General features: G+C 41.2%; 1 protein-coding gene across 1 annotated transcript in view; it reads left to right on the top strand.

Annotated features, from left to right (window-relative positions):
- SLC22A2 (solute carrier family 22 member 2) overlaps window positions 1-14,783 on the top strand; it is a 46,904-nt gene that overhangs the window by 13,022 nt on the left and 19,099 nt on the right. The window contains exons 6-9 of the mRNA XM_003807401.5: window positions 468-574; window positions 2,232-2,446; window positions 3,616-3,724; window positions 4,429-4,541. Of these exons, the coding sequence (XP_003807449.3) occupies window positions 468-574; window positions 2,232-2,446; window positions 3,616-3,724; window positions 4,429-4,541 (544 nt within the window). The remainder of the gene's footprint in view (window positions 1-467; window positions 575-2,231; window positions 2,447-3,615; window positions 3,725-4,428; window positions 4,542-14,783) is intronic.

Genomic DNA, 14,783 nt, shown 5'->3' with positions numbered 1-14,783 from the left:
GGATGCCTGTAATCCCAGCTACTCAGGAGGCTGAGGCAGAAGAATTCCTTGAGCCCGGGAGGCAGACGTTTCAGTGAGCCAAGATCATGCCACTGCACTCCAGCCTGGGCAATAGAGCAAGACTCTGTCTCGGGGAAAAAAAAAAAAAAAAGCTGGGCATTGTGGTGCATGCCTGTAATCCCAGCTACTCAGGAGGCTGAGGCAGAGGATTGCTTGAACCCAGGAGGTGGAGGTTGCAGTGAGCCGAGATTGCACCACTGCACTCAAGCCTGGGTGACAGAGCAAGATTCCGTCTCAAAAAAAAAAAAAAAAAAAAATGAAATGGGACGCAGTATGGAAAGTGCTTGCTCTAGTGCTGGGCATGAGATGGGCGCTCAGGACAGGTAAGAAATTATTGTTATTCCCTATGTGACCCAGGGACACTAGCATTAAATATACAAAGCCGTCCTTTCTATTCCTTTTCTTAGCGCCTGAGACTTGAAGAGGAAACTGGCAAGAAATTGAACCCTTCATTTCTTGACTTGGTCAGAACTCCTCAGATAAGGAAACATACTATGATATTGATGTACAACTGGTAAGGAATATTTTTCACTTTGAAATGCCTCCAAATTGTTTTAATCACAGTCATCCATAGTAAGGAAGGGAAGAAAACATGACCTCATCCCGGTATTAGCACTGACGGTGGCCAGCAATGTTGGTTGTGTCTGGTAGGTTTTCCTGATCGTGTTTTTCTTGGGCAAATATTAAGATCGGTGTAGCCCCTAAGCACAGATCAAGGCAATGGCAACCTCGGCTTCACATTGGAATCACCTGGGAGCTTACAAAATACCAAAGCCAAAACCCCCAGAAATACTGATTTAATTGGTCTAGGGTATGGCTTGGAAACCAATAGTTTTTTAATTCTCCAGGTGATTCAAATGCATAGCCCAACTAGAGAACTATTGGTGTAACTTAATTGATGATGCATGTAGATCTCTATTGTAGTACAGAACTGGCAAAAAAACAAACAAACAAACAAAAAACAGGGTTGTGGGGGGATTGCCTTTTCTTTCCTTTTTTTCTTTTCTACCTGGAGAAAAAATAAATTTCTGAACAAGAATAATTCCAGTGGCTTCACAGCCCAGTGACTTGATCTTTATTGTGTTTGCTATCTACAGGCTGCTCTCAGAGCTTCAAGCCATGCTTTCTCTAGCGGGGAATGCATCTTTTCAGGGCACATTGGATCTCCACCCAGGCAAATGGAGATTTACAATCACTGACAAAAGCAAAGCTCATCAGGAATTACTTTAGCAACCTTTACAATAGTGCACAGGAGAGGCAGCTTTGAAATTCGGCCTCATTATCCTTCTTCCCTTTTCTGAGTAATTGTGACTTTTGTTGATTATCCTCATATTTTCCATTACATGTAATGACTATGTTTAGTTAATAAACTAGAAACATTGTCCAAATGTTGTTCGTAACGGGCCAGAAGAGAAGTCATCAAGAAGGGAGGCCGTACTCACTTGGTCTTCTGGTTTCCTAAAATTTGAATTAAGTAGTCAGTTCTTTCGATCCCAATTGCACTAGAATACCCCAAAGAGAGAAATAATTCACAACCACTAATAACTTGATATAGTTTTACTAAATAAATCATTCCATTGGCCAGGCACAGTGGCTCGCACCTGGAATCCCAGCATTTTGGGAGGCCGAGGCAGGCAGATCACATGAAGCCAGGAGTTCAAGACCAGCCTGGTTAACATGGCAAAACCCCATGTCTACTAAAAGCACAAAAATTAGCAGGTGGTACACGTCTGTAATCCCAACTACTAGGGAGGCTGAGGCAGGGGAATAACTTGAAACTGAAAGGTAGAGTTTGCAGTGAGCCAAGATTGCACCACTGCATTCCAGCCTGGGCAACAGAGTGACTCTGTCTCAAAAAATAAATAAATAAAATAAATCATTCCATTAAGACATTCTTCTTGGCTTTCAATTTGTCCAGGAAACATTATCGTAATTTCTAATTAGTTCTAACTATTCCAATTTCTTCCCTTCTCCTGGTTTTTGGAAACTACCCAGCCACAGCCAGCCACTGAAGTAGATCAGAGATTATAAAAGCAGTGGGATGGGGGACTAGCAAGGAGATGGTCACAGGGAAAGGTGACCTACAGTCCACATTAGTTTTCCAGAAGCCTGTCTTTTTTGGTGCCCTGTGTTTGGTGCTTGACTTGACCTGAACTCTCCTCTTTGCTCAGGTTCACGAGCTCTGTGCTCTACCAGGGCCTCATCATGCACATGGGCCTTGCAGGTGACAATATCTACCTGGATTTCTTCTACTCTGCCCTGGTTGAATTCCCAGCTGCCTTCATGATCATCCTCACCATCGACCGCATCGGACGCCGTTACCCTTGGGCTGCATCAAATATGGTTGCAGGGGCAGCCTGTCTGGCCTCAGTTTCTATACCTGGTGGTAAGTTTCAGGTGAAGTTGGAGTCTTATCTCCAAGACCCTGGAGAAAGGGAGTGTCACGGCCCATTGATATGAAAACCATGTAATTTGTCATCCAAATCAATTTGGAAAGACAAATTGGAGGGCAGTATCTGGGACCCTTCTGAGCAAATTCATATGGCCAGCCTCCCTTTAGGAAAAATTGTACCCAATTTTTCCTTGATGTGATGTAACAAGAGAGACTTCACAGCCCCATGCTACAGGCCATCAAGATGACCTGGAGCAGAGAGCATGGGCCTTGGGTAAAGCAGGCCCAGGTCAAGGTCTCACTCCAGCCCTTCCTGGGTGTTAATTGGGGACTCTCTTGACCTCCCTGCATCAACCTGCAGAATAAATGAGAAAAATGTAAGTAAATGCCATCCATAAATAACTATTCAGTTCCTTTTTTTCCTTTTAAAATGCTTCCTCAACGAAGGGGAACAAATACCTGGATAAGAGAATCCTTTTAGCAATATGGAGCTTCGTTTGAATCCTTTTGTTATTAGCAGTTGTTTAAATGTGCCCATATTTTGCTCTTTCTTTGACTTCTATAGACTAAAGTTGGCCCAGCTTTGGAAACTGGTATAACTCTGTTGTCATTAACAACTGAGGTCTAAAGTTAAGAGAACACAGAGGATTTTTAGGGCAGTGAAATTATTCCATATGATACTAAAATAGTGGATACAGGTCATTATGCATTTGTCCAAACCCACAGGAGGTATACCACCAAGAGTGAACCCTAATGCCAGCTATGGATTTGGGGTGATTATCGTTGCCACTGAAGGTTCATCAAGTAACAAACATACCACTCTGTGGAGAATGTCGATGATGGGCAGTGGGGGGTGGAATGCATGTGTGGGGGCAGAGGTTATGTGAGAAATCTCTGTACCTTCCTCTCCATTTTGCTGTGAACTTAAAACTGCTCTAAAAAAAATGTCTTTTTTAAAAAAGAGAGAATTAGCATTGTGTCTGAGGTTAAGATGAACAAACGTGAGAATCTGCTGACATTAACATGAGCCTATAGAAGAAGTCATTTTTCTTTCTTGTCCCATTCTGGGATGGGGAATTTGTCCTTACAGTCCCACTCTGGAGCACTGTCTGAAGATGAGGAATCATCTGTATACGGATAAGTACTGTTCTTTTCCCTCTTAGATCTACAATGGCTAAAAATTATTATCTCATGCTTGGGAAGAATGGGGATCACAATGGCCTATGAGATAGTCTGCCTGGTCAATGCTGAGCTGTACCCCACATTCATTAGGTGAGTGCATTTTCCTTAGAATGACGAGGGTGGGTGAGACATTTGTTCATTGGCTGGAACCACCACAAGTGCAGACAAAGGATATCTTACCTTCAAAACACAGTGTAAGGGAAGGTAAGAACACGTAAAGGTCCAGCCAGGCCCAGCAGTTCACCTCTCACACTTACAGGCTGGGGTAAAATACAGAGGCCATGGTGAGAACAGAAAATTGAATTGCAAGACAGGGATTACCCAATGGCTACAGGGGAGATTGTTGTGGAACAGCACAAACAGGTCCATAGAAACAGCTTAGGGAAGCCAGGTGATAGAAGTAAAAAGAAACAATTGCTCCTCACATCATTAAAAAAATTTTAAGGTTTATACAAAACAAGAATGACAGAATATGAATGGAATTATGTATATATATATATATAAAATATTGTGCATTGAAAATAACGTGAATGTTTTTTTAAACTCTTGAACATTTTATTTTTGGTGTTTTTTTTTTATTTCAATAGGTTTCTGGGAAACAGGTGGTATATGGTTGTATGAATAAGTTCTTCAGTGGTGATTTCTGAGATTTTGGTGCACCCGTCACCTGAGCAGTGTACACTATAGCTCTTGAACATTTTAATTATTTGAGGAAGTGTTTATTCAGGGGTGGATGGGAGATAACTACTGCACTGTGATAAGTTAACAAGTTAAATCAGTTTCCTGCATTCTAGGAATCTTGGCATCCACATCTGTTCCTCAATGTGTGACATTGGTGGCATCATCACGCCATTCCTGGTCTACCGGCTCACTAACATCTGGCTTGAGCTCCCGCTGATGGTTTTCGGTAAGAAATCTTCACAGATGTCTTTAAGTGAAAACTTATTTTTCTAGAGACCTTCACTTCGCTTCTACTTCATTCAAAACAGCTGTCATGCCTATTAGTAACTACTAATTACTACTCATAGTAGTAATGATGTGTCTGTGGCTTGCGTTCTTCCTGGATGTGCCTAGTAATTAGTAATATTATTAGTATTAGTAATACTAATCAATAATACTAGTTCAGTATTCATAATATTATCAGTCACTACTAATACTCAAGTATGGGACTCCTGCCATAGAGGCAGAACGTTGAAGAGAAGAATGAGAAGGAAGAAAGTTTCCCAGCAGCAGGCCCCTAACTCTCTCTCTGCTGATTTCCACCCTTCCTGAGGTCTCTGTCAAAGAGTTAACTCCTCCATGCCCAGAGGTGGTAAAACACAAAGCCCTTTTACTTCTTACTTCAAAGAAGGGGGTTAAAATTTTGCAAAAGGCAATTTCAAAACCCAGAGGAAATAAAGACCCACATTAAGAAAATGCATCAGCATAATGGAGCACCTGTGTCGATGCACCTGGAGCAATTAGATTTCAGGAGCGTCACATAGCACTTCCCTTCTGCTACTGCCAGCAGGAACACACCAGCACTGAGCCTTCTCTGGTTAACTGGAACACCTCAATGCACCCATTTCAGGCTCCTTTGACACCCATTCTGAGCTGCTTTTAATTGAATATGTGATGCTTTTTCCCATGGGCATATAGCACTCAATTTAGGGGAAGAGAAGAAGAAGAGATTTCACTCTCAGATGTACATGAGGGTGTAAAGGGAAAGGAAATTTTAAAATCTCAGGACCCCCAAAATCCTTATGCAAAAGGGAAGACTAAGCCTGGAGGCTGAGTCATGCAACACCCTCTTCCAGATGAATAGCTGTTACAAGCATTATACGTCATGCCTCAGTTATCTACAAAGGACCACCCCTGCAGGTCATTCATAAGTAAATTCTTTGCTGGCCTCCTGTAGACAAGAATTTGAGGTCTACAATCTAAGCTTAGCTTCTAAACTAAAGTCTGCTGATTCCACACTTATAATGTTGATTGCAAGCTTATTTCCCAATGTACAGAATAAAGACAAGATCAGTCATTCCTCCACCTACTCAGAGAGGCCTGCATAATTGATTCTTTTTTTTACTCCCATTTTCTCTTTAAACATTCACCTTATCATATGTAAAATGTAAATTTAACTGGGCACTAGTTAAAGTCTCACAAGGATGGAACCATTCCTCTATGGCCTACCTGCCCCTCTCCCTACCTGCCTCCCTACTTTAAGGAAATGTATAAATACCAACCTCCTGAAAGCCTCTTTGTAGAAACAGCCACAGATGTGTCTGTGGCTCATTGCTTTTCAGGGACATGCCCTAAAGCTGACTTAATAAACCTCGACTGACTGGGACATTTTCCTCAGTCACTCATTTCCGTTATGAGGGGAAGCTCCCACCACTTCACTCCTAAGGCTGCCCAATGCCCCACACAGCTACCCTGCTCATTCCTTTTCTTCCCCTTCTTCTCACAGAATTTGTGAGGGGGAAAATTTTCCACCACTCTAGATCTGCCAGCAAAAGTTCCAAACCACTGATGGAACTTACCTGCAAAACAGATGCAATGAATTCCTCCATGATCCAGTTTAATAGCAATAAGATGGCCAAAGTTGACAGAGCACAAGCTCTTTATCCTGAGATAACTTGGCCACAGAGTAGCTGGTGCTACTCCTGAGACATATGTGACCCCTATTTCTTTCTCCCCCAACACTGGCTAAGGAAACTGTCCTCAGAACCCTCTTTTCATCGTGAGGAGGTACCCATCAAACCCTCTGTCCTCCTTCCTGCCATGGAGGAAGTTAGAGACCACTCAATCTTGGCCACTCCCTTAGGTGGACAGTGGGTGACTAATGGGTCAGCAGGACATTTCTGGATAGCAGATGGTTACTTCGTTACTGGAAAGAGGTCCTGACCCAGACCCCAAGAGGGGGTTCTTGGATCTTGCACAAGAAAGAATTCGAGGTCAATCCATAGAGTAAAAGGAAAGCAAGTTTATTAAGAAAGTAAAGGAATAAAGAATGGCTACTCCATAGGCAGAACAGCAGCATGGGCTGCTCAGTTGAGTAACCTATAGTTACTTCTGGATTACATGCTAAACAAGGAGTGGATTATTCGTGAGTTTTCCAAGAAAGGGATGGGCAGTTCCTGGAACTGAGGGTTCCTCCCCTTTTCAGACTATATAGGGTGACTTCTGGACATTACCATGGCATCTGGCATCTGTAAACTGTCATGGTGCTGGTGGGAGTGTCTTTTAACATGCTAATGCATTATAATTAGTGTATAATGAGTAGTGAGGATGACCAGAGGTCACTTCCATCGCCATCTTAGTTTTGGTGGGTTTGGGCCAGCTTCTTTACCACTTCCTGTTTTATCACCAAGGTCTTTGTGACCCTGTGTCTTTTGCTGACCTCCTATCATCCTGTGACTAAGAATGCCTAACCTCCTGGGAATGCAGCCCAGTAGGTCTCAGTCCCATTTTACCCAGCCCCTATCCAAGACGGAGTCACTCTGGTTCAAACAACTTTGACAACTTCATGTTTCTCTAAGTACTATTTAACAAATAGTACTTTATTGACCCTTGTTCCTGCCTGACACCTTCCTGCAGGAAAGATAAAGGATTATAACTACATTTCAATATTTAAAGTAAACTCAAAGACAATTCTAATTTTATTCTTGAAAGTAATTTCATATTCTTCCCTCACTAACCTTTAGTATGAGTAGCTAGTGGAAAGAAAACCTAATAGTTTTTCATTTTAACTTCTTTCTCTTTCTTTTCCACACAATAATGGTGTGCTAATTGTGGTCTTGAAATAGCCATAAAACGATAATCAAAGAAGACTGAAAGTCAACACACTGGAAAATCCTGGCTGAAAGAGTACTGGAAAAATCAACAAGAATTATTCTGGTTAACTAGGCCTGTCTTTGCAAATATAAAATGCCAAATGAATAGTAATTGTATTAATCAGTTGTATTCATCATGATTCACTCACTTCAGAGATTCAGATGCCAGCTGAATGTGTTTCTTGTTTGCATTACTTACAATACAATAACCAAGTGAATCTTGGGAGGCTTGGAGACATTTTGAGAGGTTAATTATTTAATAGGCACTTCCACTGTATATACCATGTGCCAGGCACTATTCTAAGCCTTTGACAATATTAATTCATTTCAGCCTCATAACAAGCCTGTCTCTGTTACCAGAAAGGGGTCCCAATCCAGACCCCAAGAGAGGGTTCTTGGATCTCACACAAGAAGGAATTCAGGGCGAGTTCATAGAGTGATGTGAAAGCAAGTTTATTAAGAAAGTAAACGAATAAAGAATGGCTGCTCCATAGGCAGGGCAGCCCTGAGGGCTGCTTGTTGCCCATTTTTATGGTTATTTCTTAATTATATGCTAAGCAAAGTGTAGATTATTTATGAGTTTCCCGTTTTTAGACCATATAGGGTAACTTCCTGATGTTGCCATGGCATTTGTAAACTGTCATGGCACTGGTGGGAGTGTAGCAGTGAGGACAACCAGAGGTCACTCTCATTGCCATCTTGGTTTTGGTGGGTTGTAGCCAGCTTCTTTATTGCAGCCCGTTTGATCAGCAAGGTCTTTATGACCTGTATCTTGTGCCAACTTCCTATCTCATCCTGTGACTTAGAATGCCTAACTGTCTGAGAATGCAGCCCTGTAAGTCTCAGCCTTATTTTACCCAGCCCCTCTTCAAGATAAATTTCTCTGGTTCAAACGCCTCTGAGATTTCCCCATTCCCTTTTGTAAGAGAACTCTTAATCTTAATGGTTGCAGAGAGACAAAGATCCATCTTCTGTAACTTTTTCATTCTGATTAAGGGTGATGATATTTCTGATTAACTATTAGGGTCTCTTGTATTCAGGGTAGAGAGGAGCTCAGTCAGAAAGCATCAGTATGGTGAGGGCCATTCATAACTCTGAGTTCTGACAAAAAGTGATATCTGAAAGATTAATAAGAGTTTAATTTAAGAAAACATTTGGTAAGCTTATCCTGCACAACCCTTTGTGTATTCCTACACAAAGAGTACAACGGCAATATGTTCCACAACAGTAAAGAAAAATAAGCAAAATTATCCCAAGCAAACTAAATTAGAAGGCTTTCCATGAACCTGGCAATTGTTGAAACCATGCTGATATGGGGTCACTACCTGATTCCAATGAGCCCAGAATTAGAATATTCATCCAGATTTTAATATTACCCATCCCTCTTGTTTCTTCTGAGCTGCAGGAATCATTGGTTGGAATGAGCAGGGTCACATCTAAAGTGCAGGAAGAAAAGCTTAAAACAACTGATGAGACTAGAATATAATAACAGCTATACCATTGTTCTTGAAACATAATTTTTCTCTCTCCAGTTTCCCATTTTTGCTAAAGACAAATCATGGTAGGACTGATTTGCTTTATTGTACTTGGCCTGATTATTTGTATAAAGTGCAGCAAAAATAATTATTTTTCACATAGACTTTTTAAATTGGCTTTGACAAAACTTTGTTCCATAAAAGGAATCTCAGATAAGAATTTTTTTTTCAAAGCCAAGCCCAGCCATGGGTTTGTACCCTCTAATACCAATAAGTTGAGTAAATGCCTCTCCTCTTGAGGTCCCTAGGTAACTCAGGCTCCTGGGTCTGTCAGAAAATGACATATTTTACTTACCACAGGTCAGGAACCCTGTACAGGGACTATGTAGACAAGGTATGATGTCAGTTTTCCCAGGGGGCTTTTATTGGCTCTACCAGTTAAGTTTGATTTCTTAAAGGAAAGCACAACATTCCAGTCAAAGCCTTGGTAAAAATAACCAGTTTCTCCAACTGTGTCCTGTTGCAAAAGAAAACAGATTCTTATTGCACTTATGCAAATAACTATATTGCCATAAGTTAAGAGTATTCACAAATAATCTCCAAATTCTGGATAAATCAGGTAGAGGGAAACAAATGTGCTCCAAAGTTTTTCACAGGAATATACTTGACTTAATTGCTACAAGCTGTAAATACTAATAGCTCAAAAGAAAAGTTTCCTTGACTCTGAAAAAACAAAACAAAGGATCAGCAACATTTTAAGCAAAAAATTAAAAAAGACTACTTCGGTCTTTTATTCAGTCCATGCAGTTAACTCCTGCTTTGTTTGATATACATGAACATTTCACCTCTCCATGAGAGTCCTGAAAGTATTTTCCTCTATTCTAATGTCACAATCTCCAAAGTTATCAGAAACCTGCTTTCAAGAATACCTGTTAAAGTCCTATAGTTGATTATAAAACCACCTTTTGAAGAGGATCAACACAAGACAGCAATTGTCTGTGGATGGTAAAGTCTTAGGGCAGCCACAGTCAAAAACACAATTGACAAATAAATATGTTACTTCTGTGGCACACATTAATTTAACATAGCAATTACAATTATTACTGATAATGTACACTAAGTCCTATCAGAATTATAGGAGTTTCATATAATTTTGGAACACATACCATTAATGTATTTATACAAATAGAGCCCAAAGACAGCCAAACACCATTTTATGTTTGACAATGCTTCCTGTATGACTTTTATACTACATAAGTCAAATTTCACTTTTACATTAGTGTACTATTAATGTTAAACCTTCATAGACATATCTACCCAATTTTAATGTTTGACCATAAGGTAGGATTCTCATAAACCTTTTATAACTCTTTACAAACTTTTTATTAAAGAGCAGATCAGTGCTGTAAGAAAAACCTATTGTGCTTTTATCCTAATGTTCAATTTATGGAAAAACTGAATGATACCCCTTTAACTTTAGCCAATATATTCACACACAGAATTTCTTTTACATGATTAATTTTTCACAAATCCTCCACAACTTGTTGAAACCTTCAGCTTTATCTTATTTAACTTTAAACAATCCTTTAACCCTTTAATCTAGGCAGAAAAAGCCATATTTCTATGACTTCTTATAATCTTTTACCAAAAATACATTTCACTTTTTTTACATACCTAGCATGTACAACTGTTTTTATTTCCCAAGGATTACTTAAGTCACATGAACTAAAAAGCATTACACTTTTTACTTTTCTGCCAAGAATATTTGACTTAAGCTCTTATTATTTTTAAACCTATTAATCAAAACTCTTTCATATCACACACACAGCACATATAAATTCACAGACAGAAGAGTCAGTACTTGTAAAATTTTTCATTTGCTACTTTAAGTTTCTCTTCAAAGTATGCAGCTTCTAGGGCCTATTAAGCAGACACAGCTGAAAGGCAAAAACAGATTCCCCGAAATTAAGGGTCTCATTTTCATATCATATCCTCTATCCCAAAAAGAGGAAATCAGCCCATTTCCTATAGGAATCTTTTCTGTCAGTGGGGAATGGGGACATTTTCATAACTTCTAGGTGGCCAAGAGCATGCTTTTCTAATGTAAACTTGCAAAGAGCTGAGGATCTTCCCATAACTGCCATTAGCTATCCCTGAAACTATATTTCCTACCTAGTCACACATCAAAGCTCTCTCATAATGTACAGTAATTTCTGATACCCTCCAAGTCAAAAACATCAGATAATGCAATGAAAAATAGAACAGACCCTTAGATTTTGAGATGGATCTATCCACTTTAATTCCTTGGGCTTTATGAGGAAAACAGAGGTTTTACCAAAAGGGGGTCTTTGATGTCTCCTCTGTTTTTCCCAAGGAGTTCCAGGCTGTTAGAGCTTGAACAAACTGACTTTTAACCATAGCACTCAAATCCTTTTAAATATCTTATTACCTGACTTTAGCCATGCCAAACAGCCGATATTTTTTGCTCAGAGAAAGGAAAGTTCAAGATGGTTTGTGGAGAGGAAGAGAATTAACCAGTGGTAAAGGTTATACAGATTTTAAACCAGAAAGGATTCATTCCCTAAGCCAGGATTGAACCCTGGGCCACCATTGTAAAGTGGTGAAGCCTTAGCTATTGAGCTACAGCATTGGCTGGTTTCCGTTGTTCTTCCCAGAAGGATTTTAGAGCAGCCAATTCTGAGCTTGCAAAGTCTTTTAACTGTTCAAGATAATTTTTAGGGATAAGTATGACATGAACCCCCAAATTCCTATCTGTTGGATGGTGGAAACCAAGAGAAAGAACTGCCATGTGGTTACAAGTTCAAGCTCCCAAGGACATTTTTCAACATGTGGTCTCTGGGCACAATGAAAGAGCAGACAGTTACCCTGAGTAACAGAAAAAATAGAAAAGAGAAAGGAGAGAAAGGGAGAAAAGCATTGCCTGGTGGGGCGGCAGAGGCAGCTCCTCCTGTGGCAGGGTGGGGAAGGAGAGGTGCTCAGGGAGGCCAGAGAAAGACCCACCCATTACAGCAACACTGTTCAGGTGACCACTTGTCGGTAGCGAAGGGATCTTTTCCAGCAGTCCTATCAGCTCTCAAGCGTCCCTCTTAGGAAGAAATAACTTTCACTCGTGTCCGTGTGAAGAGCCCACCAAACAGGCTTTGTGTGAGTAACAAGGCTGTTTATTTCACCTGGGTGCAGGCAGGCTGAGTCCGAAAAGAGAGTCAGTGAAAGGAGATAGGGTGGGGCCGTTTTATAGGATTTGGGTAGGTAAAGGAAAATTACAGTCAAAGTGGGTAGTTCTCGGCAGGCAGGGGCGGGGGTCACAATGTGCTCAGTGGGGGAGCTTTTCAGCCAGGATGAGCCAGGAGAAGGAATTTCACAAGGTAATATCATCAGTCAAGGCAGGAACAGGCCATTTTCAATTCTTTTGTGATTCTTCAGTTACTTCAGGCCATCTGGATGTATACGTGCAGGTCACAGGGGATATGATGGCTTAGCTTGGGCTCAGAGGCCTGACATTCCTGTCTCCTTATATTAATAAGAAAAATAACAAAAAACAAAATATTGGTAGAGTTTTGGGGTGGTGAAAATTTTGGGGGGTGGTATGGAGAGATGATGAGTGATGTTTCTCAGGGCTGGTTCAAGTGGAATTAGGGGCAGCGTGGGAACCTAGAGTGGGAGAGATTAAGCTGAAGGAAGATTTTGCGGTAAGGTTGTTAGAAGGAGCATTTGTCATATAGAATGATTGGTGATGGCCTGGATGCAGTTTTGTATGAATTGAGAAACTAAACAGAAGACACAAGGTCCAAATAAAAGAAGGAGAAAAATAGGTATTAAAGGACTAAGAATTGGGAGGACCCAGGACATCCAATTAGAGAGTGTCCAAGGGGGTTCAGTGTAATTACTTGTTTGGTTGGTGAGTTTTGGGGCTCTATTCTTGACAGAGTCCTTTTTTTAAAGTTGGAGGCTGAGCTTGGTGAGGTGTGTTTTTAAAAGACCATTAGTCCATTTTACCTTTCCTGAAGATTGAGGACGATAAGGGGTATGAAGGTTCCACTGAATACCAAGAGCCTGAGAAACTGCTTGGATGATTTGACTAATAAAGGCTGGTCCGTTATCAGACTGTATAGAGGTGGGAAGGCCAAAACGAGGAATTATGTCTGACAGAAGGGAAGAAATGACTGCGGTGGCCTCTCAGATCCTGTGGAAAAGGCCTCTACCCATCCAGTGAAAGTGTCTACCCAGACCAAGAGGTATTTTAGTTTCCTGACTCGGGGCATGTGAGTAAAGTCAATTTGCCAGTCCTGGGCAGGGCAAATCCCCGAGCTTGATGTGTAGAGAAGGGAGGGGGCCTGAGAAATTCCTGGGGAGTAGTGGAATAGCAGATGGAACACTGAGAAGTGATTTCCTTGAGGATAGATTTCCACGATGGAAAGGAAATGAGAGGTTCTAAGAGATGGGCTAGTGGCTTGTAACCTACATGGAAGAGACTATGAAATGATGACAGAATAGAATGGGCCTTTGAGGCTGGAAGGAGATCCTTGGTCCAAGAACCATTTGCCTTATGTGGGAAAAGATTAATAGGTGGAAGTTTCAGTGGGGGAGTAGGTGGGAGTGGTCAGATGAGAAGGAGAAAAACTGCCGTGAGGGATAGAAGTTGGAATGCTAGCTGCTTTTTTAGCTACCTTATCAGCATAAGCATTGTCCTGAGTGATGGGATCTGATGCCTTTTGATGGCTGCTTTTTTAGCTACCTTATGAGCATAAGCATTGTCCTGAGCGATGGGATCTGGTGCCTTTTGATGGCCTTTGCAGTGAATGACTCCAGCTTCCTTTGGAAGTAAAGCAGCTTTGAGAAATGTTTTTTTTTAAAGAGGCATTAATGATGGAGGACCCTTGCATAGTGAGGAAATTTCTTGCTGCCCATATGGTGGTGCAGAATATGGAAGGCATATTTAGAGTCAGTATTAATATTGATTTGTAGTCCCTTTGCAAGAGTGAGGGCCCAAGTTCAGGCAATGAGTTCAGCTTGCTGAGAGATAGTGGGGGGCAGAGCGGTAGCCTCAATGATAGATGTGGAAGATACTATAGCATAGCCTGCCTTTGCTGGTGTGTGGCGATTAAGCCTGGTGGAACTGCCATTGATAAACCAAGTGTGATCAGGGTGAGGAACAGGAAAGAAGGAAATATGGGGAAATGGGGTGAATGTCAGGTGGATCAGAGAGATACAGTCATGGGGGTCAGGTGTGGTATCGGGAATAATGTGGGAGGCCGGATTGAAGTCCAGGCCAGGAACAATGGTAATTTTGGGAGACTCAACTAAGAGTGAGTATAGCTGAAGGAGCCAGGTGAGAGGAAGAAAATAGATTTTGGAAATTATGAGAACTGTAGAGAGTGAGTGGAGCATAGTTTGTGATTTTGAGGGCCTCTAAAAGCATTAACACAGTGGTAGCCACCGCACGCAGACATGAGGGCTAGGCTAAAACAGTAAGGTCAAGTTGTTTGGATAAAAGGGCTACAGGGCACAGTCCTGGTCCTTGTATAAGAATTCTGACCACACCGCCCTGCACTTCAGCTGTATGTAATGAAAAGGGAGTGAAGAGTTATGGAGAGCCAGCGTAGGAGCAGCTTTTAGGGCTGTTTTTTAAGGAATGGAAAGGGGAGTGGGGAAAGGATTTAGGATTTATGGGGTCAGCTAGGTTTATCTAGAACAGAATAATGGGTTGTGGAGGGAGGTATTAAGGATAGGAGAGTATATGGGTTTGGCACCTCGGGGTGGATAGGCAAAACAATTTGGTTGATAAGGCGCAGATCCTGAACTAACCTGTAAGGCTTGTCTGGTTTTAGGACAGGTAAAATG

The sequence above is a fragment of the Pan paniscus genome, chromosome 5, assembly GCF_029289425.2.
Source record: "Pan paniscus chromosome 5, NHGRI_mPanPan1-v2.0_pri, whole genome shotgun sequence".
NCBI classification, from domain to species: Eukaryota; Metazoa; Chordata; class Mammalia; order Primates; family Hominidae; genus Pan; species Pan paniscus.
This window is presented reverse-complemented; position numbering and strand designations above follow the sequence as displayed.